This window comes from Coregonus clupeaformis, chromosome 20 (assembly GCF_020615455.1).
Source record: "Coregonus clupeaformis isolate EN_2021a chromosome 20, ASM2061545v1, whole genome shotgun sequence".
Classification (NCBI taxonomy): domain Eukaryota; kingdom Metazoa; phylum Chordata; class Actinopteri; order Salmoniformes; family Salmonidae; genus Coregonus; species Coregonus clupeaformis.
The window spans coordinates 57,489,165-57,499,164 of NC_059211.1; the positions used below are offsets into that span (position 1 = coordinate 57,489,165).

The 10,000-nt window shown below is 45.6% G+C and overlaps 1 protein-coding gene across 1 annotated transcript in view; it reads right to left on the reverse strand.

Annotated features, from left to right (window-relative positions):
- The window catches only part of oca2 (oculocutaneous albinism II), a 187,140-nt gene that overhangs the window by 73,440 nt on the left and 103,700 nt on the right, over positions 1-10,000 (reverse strand). The window contains exons 13-15 of the mRNA XM_041838659.2: positions 6,719-6,843; positions 3,814-3,952; positions 709-841 (exon numbers count right to left, since the gene is read on the reverse strand). Of these exons, the coding sequence (XP_041694593.1) occupies positions 709-841; positions 3,814-3,952; positions 6,719-6,843 (397 nt within the window). The remainder of the gene's footprint in view (positions 1-708; positions 842-3,813; positions 3,953-6,718; positions 6,844-10,000) is intronic.

The following is a 10,000-nucleotide window of genomic DNA, read 5'->3' on the forward strand; positions in this document are numbered from 1 at the left end:
TATTTTGTAGAGGGGGTACACTGACTTGACCCCCCACCCAATTCTCCCTAGGAAGTGGTTCCTTCCAAGTTGCACCACGGAGCAAAGATATGCAGGACGCTAGATACTCTAGTGTATGCAGACAGTATCGTCAGTTGAGGAGAGAGAGTGTCGAGTTAAAACACACAGCGATTGATTTTAGTTGCCGGTGATGGGCAGGACTCGCAGGAATGTATGTTTGGGAATTAATTTGATCAAGCGATGTAGCATATTGTTGTTTTGTTGTTTCTCCGTAAATACTAGCCAACTAGCAATTTTATGAAGTTGGCTTCAGCTAGCCAGCTAGATAGGTTCCCAATCTCTCAACCTCATAAACTAGCTATCAAGCCATTTAAGGCGATCAATCAAGTTAGAGTAGTTTGTCTCACTATCGTAGCTGGCATGCCTGCTGGCAAGGCTGCTAGACTTTATAAAATACAACATTTGCTTTAATTCTTGGGTTATGATACACCAGTGTGGCAGTTGTACTAAACTCCTAAGGCATCAAAGTGGAAATTACAAACTTAAGAAGCCTTTTTAAACCTCAAACACGACACAAGTTTTAACATTTCCTGCATTGCAGGAAAGTTCTCCTGCAACAGGGTGATCAAATTAAGATCCTACATCGGTATCAATCAGGACTCACCCAGGATCACACACTCACACTAACACACACACACTCACACTCACCGAGGATCTCGCTGGACTCCTTGTTGTACAGCTTCTTGTTCCAGTAGAGCAGACGGAGGAAGGGGAAGGAGGTGAGGAGGACCAGACAGATCCCCAGGAACATGTAGCCTGTGAAGCTAGCAAAGTCTATCCCCTGGAACAGAGAGAGAGAAAGAGTGGTTGGAATAGGCTACTTCATTATACTTATTATAGCTAGGCTACTTCATTATACTTATTATAGCTAGGCTACTTCATTATACTTATTATAGCTAGGTTACTTCATTATACTTATTATAGCTAGGTTACTTCATTATACTTATTATAGCTAGGCTACTTCATTATACTTATTATAGCTAGGCTACTTCATTATACTTATTATAGCTAGGCTACTTCATTCTATTTATTAGAGTTAGGCTACTTCATTATACTTATTATAGCTAGGTTACTTCACACTTAATTCTGTGAGTAGAGTCCAGTGAGTGTGTGGGTAGAGTCCAGGGAGTGTGTGGGTAGAGTCCAGGGAGTGTGGGTAGAGTCCAGGGAGTGTGGGTAGAGTCCAGTGAGTGTGTGGGTAGAGTCCAGGGAGTGTGGGTAGAGTCCAGTGAGTGTGTGGGTGGGTAGAGTCCAGGGAGTGTGTGGGTAGAGTCCAGTGAGTGTGTGGGTAGAGTCCAGTGAGTGTGGGTAGAGTCCAGTGAGTGTGTGGGTAGAGTCCAGGGAGTGTGGGTAGAGTCCAGTGAGTGTGTGGGTGGGTAGAGTCCAGGGAGTGTGTGGGTAGAGTCCAGGGAGTGTGTGGGTAGAGTCCAGGGAGTGTGTGGGTAGAGTCCAGTGAGTGTGTGGGTAGAGTCCAGTGAGTGTGTGGGTAGAGTCCAGTGAGTGTGGGTAGAGTCCAGTGAGTGTGTGGGTAGAGTCCAGTGAGTGTGTAGGTAGAGTCCAGTGAGTGTGTGGGTAGAGTCCAGGGAGTGTGTGGGTAGAGTCCAGGGAGTGTGGGTAGAGTCCAGTGGGTGGGTAGAGTCCAGTGAGTGTGTGGGTAGAGTCCAGTGAGTGTGTGGGTAGAGTCCAGTGAGTGTGTGGGTAGAGTCCAGTGAGTGTGTGGGTAGAGTCCAGTGAGTGTGTGGGTAGAGTCCAGTGAGTGTGTGGGTAGAGTCCAGTGAGTGTGTGGGTAGAGTCCAGTGAGTGTGTGGGTAGAGTCCAGTGAGTGTGTGGGTAGAGTCCAGTGAGTGTGCACAGAGCCGGTGCAAGAGAGTCAGTGCAAATAAAAAGGGGTCAATGCAAATAGTCAGGGTAGCCATTTGATTAACTTTTCAGCAGTCTTATGGCTTTAGGGTAGAAGCTATTCAGGAGCCTTTTGGTCCGATAATTGGCGCTCCGGTACCGCTTGCCATACGATACCAGAGAGAACAGTCTATGACTTCGGTGACTGGAGTCTTTGACAATTTGTAGGGCCTTCCTCTGACACTGCCTGGTATAGAGGTCCTGGATGGCAGGGAGCTCAGCCCCAGTGATGCCAGGGCTCATGCCAAATCTTTTCAGCCTCCTGAGGGTGAAGAGGCGTTGTCGTGCCCTCTTCACGACTGTGTGGGTGTGTATGGACCATGATAGGTCCTTAGTGAAGCGAACACCGAGGAACTTGAAGCTCTCGACCCTCTCCACTACAGCCTCGTTGATGTGGATGGGAGCATCCGTTTTCTGTAGTCCACGATCAGCTCCTTTGTCTTGCTGACGTTGAGGGAGAGGTTGTTGTCCTGGCACCACACTGTTTGTTTCTTTGTTTGTTTCTTTGTTTCTTTGTTTCTTTGTGTGTGTGTGTGGTGTGTCAGATTGTATTTTGTATTTGTATTTATTATGGATCCCCATTAGTTCCTGCCAAGGCAGCAGCTACTCTTCCTGGGGTTTCACAACAGATTTCATAACACATTAAGTGTGTTACCTCAGGCCTCTACTCTACTACCACATATCTACAATACAACATCCATGTGTACGTGTGTGTATAGTGCGTACGTTATCATGTGTGTGTGTATGCATGTGTCTGTGCCTTTGTGTGTGTGTCTCTTCACAGTCCCCGTTGTTCCATAAGGTGTATTTTTATCTGTTTTTTTAATCTAATTTTACTGCTGGCATAAGTTACTTGATGTGGAATAGAGTTCCATGTAGTCATGGCTCTATGTAGTACTGTGCGCCTCCCATAGTCTGAGCTGGACATGAGTCATTGATAAGTCATTGTCTCAACGCGGCCTTATAATGCTGCGAAAGGATCCAGGAACCCAAATGATTTGGGTGGTTGTAGCTCTCAAGACATCCCCCTGCTAGATTGCGGTTCCATGTAATGACAGAGCTGTTGTATTGAAGACAATGATGTGGTTTACAGAAACAGATTTACTTGTCTAAAGTAAGAGCCTGGGGAATATCAGACCCCTGGTCATAGAACAGAGGAGACCGTGACATCCATCTTTCTACAGCAGCATACTTGTCCATCACTCCAGTCACACAGAGCAGAGAAGAGCAATTGAGTCTTGCCATTCAAGTTGACAAACTGACAGTACTGTAGATCTTCTATATGTTCTAAATCTCATCTTTGTGTATTTTTTTTATTTATTTATTTATTTAACCTTTATTTAACTAGGCAAGTCAGTTAAGAACAAATTCTTATTTACAATGATGGCCTACACCGGCCAAACCCGGACGACGCTGGGCCAATTGTGCGCCGCCCTATGGGACTCCCAATCACGGCCGGTTGTGATACAGCCTGGAATCGAACCAGGGGGTCTGTAGTGACGCCTCAAGCGCTGAGATGCAGTGCCTTAGACCGCTGCGCCACTCGGGAGCTCAGGGACTCACATATATCAAGGTCTCCCTTCACCAGGCGTCTATCTACCAGGCGTCTATCTTATGGTTCACAACCAGTCTGTATCTTTGCATCATTACCAGTTCAAGGCCGACCCAGTGACCCACACACTGACTTAAACCTTGAGTTAAGTTTACACTAAGTCTGTGTCCCAAATATTCCCTTTATCAGAATCAGTATATCTACAGGCCCTGGTAAAAAAAAAACAGTCCAAAATAGTGCACTATTTAATGGAATAGGGTGCCATTTGGGATGTAGTCTAAGAGGCGATAACAGTGTCCTACACTTTTCCGGAGGTCCTGGTTGGAGACGATGATGACGTTGGGTGGATCCCCGACCGCTGTAGCCGCTCCCCCAATGTTGGTGAATATCACCTCAGCTATCAGGACATGTCTAGGGTCAAGATTCAGAACCTCGCATAACCTACAGGAACCAGGACAAAAAAAAAGAGGGAAAAAAACATTTAGACAGCCAGCAAAACCAGGCAGAAAGAGAGAGAAAACGTACATGTTTTATCTCTCTTTTTTGAGACATCCTCAAGAAAAAAGAGAGATATTTTTACTGTAATTGTTGATGTCATTATCTCACTTCGCTTTAACAACAGTGGCCTTGTCAATAATGCTAATAAAGCTTATCTGAGAGAAAGAGAGAGAGAGGGTGAGAGAGAGAGAGAGAGAGAGAGAGATAGAGAGAAGAGAGAGAGAGAGAGAGAGAGAGAGAGAGAGAAGAGAGTGAAGAGAGTGAAAATAGAGAGAGACAGAATCAGGAAGAGAGAGAAACATTAAAGAGAAAGAGAGAGACGGGAGACAGACAGGAAAACCCTTTAGCTCTGATGAGATTGCTGCCTAGAGAAAAAAAGCGGTCTTAACAATCCTGATGGTCCCGAGTGGCACAGCGGTCTAAGGCACTGCATCTCAGTGCTTGAACCCCCTGGTTCGATTCCAGGCTGTATCACAACCGGACGTGATTGGGAGTCCCACAGGGCAGCGCACAATTGGCCCAGCGTCGTCCGCGTTTGGCCGGTGTAGGCCGTCATTGTAAATAAGAATTTGTTCTTAACTGACTTGCCTAGTTAAATAAAGGTAAAATAAATAAAATAAAATGACTATCAGCACGGAGGTGGAAAACACTATGGCTTCAGACCAACGTCATTCCCTTGGCCAAGACTCAGAAGAGGAACATCGGTATGTAAGGGACTGTTGTAGTCCATAACTCAGTCTGTTGTAGTCCATAGCTCAGTCTGTTGTAGTCCATAACTCAGTCTGTTGTAGTCCATAACTCAGTCTGTTGTAGTCCATAACTCAGTCTGTTGTAGTCCATAACTCAGTCTGTTGTAGTCCATAACTCAGTCTAGCTTAGGGACTCACATGGAGAGTAAGAGAGAGAGAGAGAGAGTACACAGTGGCAGAATACCTGACCACTGTGACTGAACCCAAACTAAGAAAATCCTTGACTATGTACAGACTCAGTGAGCATAGCCTTGCTATTGAGAAAGGCCGCCGTAGGCAGACCTGGCTCTCAAGAGAAGACAGGCTATGTGTACACTGCCCACAAAATGAGGTGGAAACTGAGCTGCACTTCCTAACCTCCTGCCAAATGTATGACCATATTAGAGACACATATTTCCCTCAGATTACACAGACTCACAAAGAATTCGAAAACAAACCCAATTATGATAAACTCCCTTATCTACTGGGTGAAATACCGCAGTGTGCCATCACAGCAGCAAGATTTGTGACCTGTTGCCACAAGAAAAGGGCAACCAGTGGATCACAAACAACATTGTAAATACAACCCATATTTATCTGTTTATTTATTTTCCCTTTCATACTTCAACTACTTGCACATTGTTACAACACTGGACACAGACAATAATATAACATTTGAGACGTCTATATTATTTTAGATTTCTGAGTGTAATGTTTACTAATGTTTCCCTTGTTTATTTCCCTTTTGTTTATTGGCTATACCACTTGCTTTGGCATTGTAAACACGTTTCCCATGCCAATAAATCCCTTTCATTTAATTTAATTGCAAGAGAAAGAGGAGAGAGGGTGGGAGAGAGAGAGAGAGAGAGAGAGAGGGAGAGGGGGAGAGAGAGAGAGGGGGAGAGAGAGGGAGAGGAGAGGAGAGGAGAGGAGAGGAGAGGAGAGGAGAGGAGAGGAGAGGAGAGGAGAGGAGAGGAGAGGAGAGGAGAGGAGAGGAGAGGAGAGGAGAGGAGTATGTTGTAAACAGCAAAGACCACAGAAAGATTGAGATGCTTCATCCAGTTTTCAGAGCAGGTGTGGGTTGATAATGGTTACCAGACAGTGACAGGTCTCTGGGAGAATCTCAATTGCATACTCCTCTGGGGAGGGACCTCAATAGCTTTCTCTTCCAATGGGTTTTGAGAAGGAGGCGAGGAGAGAGGATGCGAGGAGTATGCAATTGAGATTCTCCCTACGTTTACAGTGTGCATCAGGTCCGGGTTTACCATGCAACGGTGACAGCTGTGGGTCTACTCTGTACCTGGTGGTGACAGCTGTGGGTCCACTCTGTACCTGGTGGTGACAGCTGTGGGTCCACTCTGTACCTGGTGGTGACAGCTGTGGGTCTACTCTGTACCTGGTGGTGACAGCTGTGGGTCTACTCTGTACCTGGTGGTGACAGCTGTGGGTCTACTCTGTACCTGGTGGTGACAGCTGTGGGTCCACTCTGTACCTGGTGGTGACAGCTGTGGGTCCACTCTGTACCTGGTGGTGACAGCTGTGGGTCTACTCTGTACCTGGTGGTGACAGCTGTGGGTCTACTCTGTACCTGGTGGTGACAGCTGTGGGTCCACTCTGTACCTGGTGGTGACAGCTGTGGGTCTACTCTGTACCTGGTGGTGACAGCTGTGGGTCTACTCTGTACCTGGTGGTGACAGCTGTGGGTCTACTCTGTACCTGGTGGTGACAGCTGTGGGTCTACTCTGTACCTGGTGGTGACAGCTGTGGGTCTACTCTGTACCTGGTGGTGACAGCTGTGGGTCTACTCTGTACCTGGTGGTGACAGCTGTGGGTCTACTCTGTACCTGGTGGTGACAGCTGTGGGTCTACTCTGTACCTGGTGGTGACAGCTGTGGGTCTACTCTGTACCTGGTGGTGACAGCTGTGGGTCCACTCTGTACCTGGTGGTAACAGCATTAAGGGTTAGGGTTAGAATTCTTACCTGATGGTGACCGGAGTAAAGAGCATCATAGTTGTCACGTTGTCCAGGAAGGCTGACAGAATGGCTGCTATGAGGCACAGGATGATGATCATGGGCCAGACCTTGCCTCTGGACAGCTGGTAGGCCTGGAGATGGGACAGGAGATGGTTACAGACCTTCACTAAATAGGATTTAACCTAAAAGACTCACTAAATATTATTACACCTAAAGGATTCACAAAGTATTATTGCACCTAAAAGATTCACTACGTATTACACTTAAAATAAGGCCTGGAGGGAGGAAAGGAAATATGTTGAAGAATAACTAAATATGCCACCTAAAATAAGTAATATGTGTGGGAAATAATACATTAGCAATACGTCCCTTACATACATAGACTGGCAATTAAAATCTAGGAAGCAATGTGTCAAAAACATTTTTATCTCCTATGGATTTATCTAGAATTGATCAAGGACATACGTGGACAATTAAATCTAGGAAATAATGTGAAATAAAGTTTGTCATGGATTTCATATCAAAGGTTAAACTAATATGTCAGGGTTGGCTTGTTGTTGAAAGTTAGATTTTTAACTTAATAAAGTCGTTTTACATATTTTCAATGTATTTAGGCTTTGAACCAGAGGAAAAAAACTTCTATTGAGTTTTTCTGTAATTATTTAATAAAATGTCACCACTGAGGATAGAATGTAAATATTTCCTTGAATCCATCAAAGAGAAAGAAATCATCAAGACATAGAATGATCTAATCTGAGTGTCCCAAAAATAACTACTGACACTTTAAAACTAAACTACTCTGCCTTGATTCAAACTAAACTAACTACTGACTCTCTGCCTTGATTCAAACTAAACTAACTACTGACTCTCTGCCTTGATTCAAACTAAACTAACTACTGACTCTCTGCCTTGATTCAAACTAAACTAACTACTGACTCTCTGCCTTGATTCAAACTAAACTAACTACTGACTCTCTGCCTTGATTCAAACTAAACTAACTACTGACTCTCTGCCTTGATTCAAACTAAACTAACTACTGACTCTCTGCCTTGATTCAAACTAAATAACTACTGACTCTCTGCATTGATTCAAACTAAATAACTACTGACTCTCTGCCTTGATTCAAACTAAACTAACTACTGACTCTCTGCCTTGATTCAAACTAAATAACTACTGACTCTCTGCCTTGATTCAAACTGGAGAGAGGATGAGGGTGGAGAGAGGATGAGGGTGGAGAGAGGATGAGGGTGGAGAGAGGATGAGGGTGGAGAGAGGATGAGGGTGGAGAGAGGATGAGGGTGGAGAGAGGATGAGGGTGGAGAGAGGATGAGGCTAGGATAACAGCACAGAGTCTGCATCCCAAATGTCACCATATTCCCTATATAGTGCATCACTTTTGACCCATGGGGTTCTGGTCAAAAGCAATGCACTATAAAATAAATAGGGTGTAATTTGTGACAGGGCTGTGTGGCCACCAGCTGAAATGGAGGTCTACTGAGCTGAGATTTTAATTTGAAGCTCCTGCCTTCTGCCCTTGTCTTGATCTCAGTCCTCTCTACCTCTGTTCTCAGACATCTCTACCTCTCTCTCTCGCTCTCTCTCTCTCTCTACCTCTGTTCTCAGACATCTCTACCTCTCTCTCTCTCTACCTCTGTTCTCAGACATCTCTACCTCTGTTCTCAGACATCTCTACCTCTCTCTCTCTCTACCTCTGTTCTCAGACATCTCTACCTCTGTTCTCAGACATCTCTACCTCTCTCTCTCTCTATCTCTAATCTCAGACATCTCTACCTCTCTCTCTCTACCTCTCTCTCTCTCTACCTCTGTTCTCAGACATCTCTACCTCTCTCTCTCTACCTCTGTTCTCAGACATCTCTACCTCTCTCTCTCTCTACCTCTAATCTCAGACATCTCTACCTCTCTCTCTCTACCTCTGTTCTCAGACATCTCTACCTCTGTTCTCAGACATCTCTCTCTCTCTCTCTCTCTACCTCTGTTCTCAGACCTCTCTACCTCTCTCTACCTCCCTCTCTCTCTACCTCTGTTCTCAGACATCTCTACCTCTCTCTCTCTACCTCTAATCTCAGACATCTCTACCTCTCTCTCTCTACCTCTGTTCTCAGACATCTCTACCTCTGTTCTCAGACATCTCTACCTCTCTCTCTCTACCTCTAATCTCAGACATCTCTACCTCTCTCTCTCTCTACCTCTGTTCTCAGACCTCTCTATCTCTCTCTCTCTCTACCTCTGTTCTCAGACCTCTCTCTCTCTCTCTCTCTCTACCTCTGTTCTCAGACATCTCTACCTCTCTCTCTCTCTACCTCTCTCTCTCTCTACCTCTGTTCTCAGACCTCTCTACCTCTCTCTCTCTCTACCTCTGTTCTCAGACATCTCTACCTCTCTCTCTCTCTACCTCTAATCTCAGACATCTCTACCTTCTCTCTCTCTCTCTCTCTACCTCTGTTCTCAGACATCTCTACCTCTCTCTCTCTCTACCTCTGTTCTCAGACATCTCTACCTCTCTCTCTCTACCTCTAATCTCAGACATCTCTACCTCTCTCTCTCTCTCTCTCTCTCTACCTCTGTTCTCAGACATCTCTACCTCTCTCTCTCTCTACCTCTGTTCTCAGACATCTCTACCTCTCTCTCTCTCTACCTCTCTCTCTACCTCTGTTCTCAGACCTCTCTACCTCTCTCTCTCTCTACCTCTGTTCTCAGACATCTCTACCTCTCTCTCTCTCTCTCTCTCTCTCTACCTCTGTTCTCAGACCTCTCTACCTCTCTCTCTCTACCTCTGTTCTCAGACATCTCTACCTCTCTCTACCTCTCTCTCTCTCTCTACCTCTGTTCTCAGACATCCTACCTCTCTCTCTCTACCTCTGTTCTCAGACATCTCTACCTCTCTCTCTCTCTCTACCTCTGTTCTCAGACCTCTCTACCTCTCTCTCTCTCTCTACCTCTGTTCTCAGACCTCTCTACCTCTCTCTCTCTACCTCTAATCTCAGACATCTCTACCTCTCTCTCTCTCTACCTCTGTTCTCAGACCTCTCTACCTCTCTCTCTCTACCTCTAATCTCAGACATCTCTACCTCTCTCTCTCTCTACCTCTGTTCTCAGACCTCTCTACCTCTCTCTCTCTACCTCTGTTCTCAGACATCTCTACCTCTCTCTACCTCTCTCTCTCTCTCTACCTCTGTTCTCAGACATCTCTACCGCTCTCTCTCTACCTCTGTTCTCAGACATCTCTACCTCTCTCTCTCTCTACCTCTGTTCTCAGACCTCTCTACC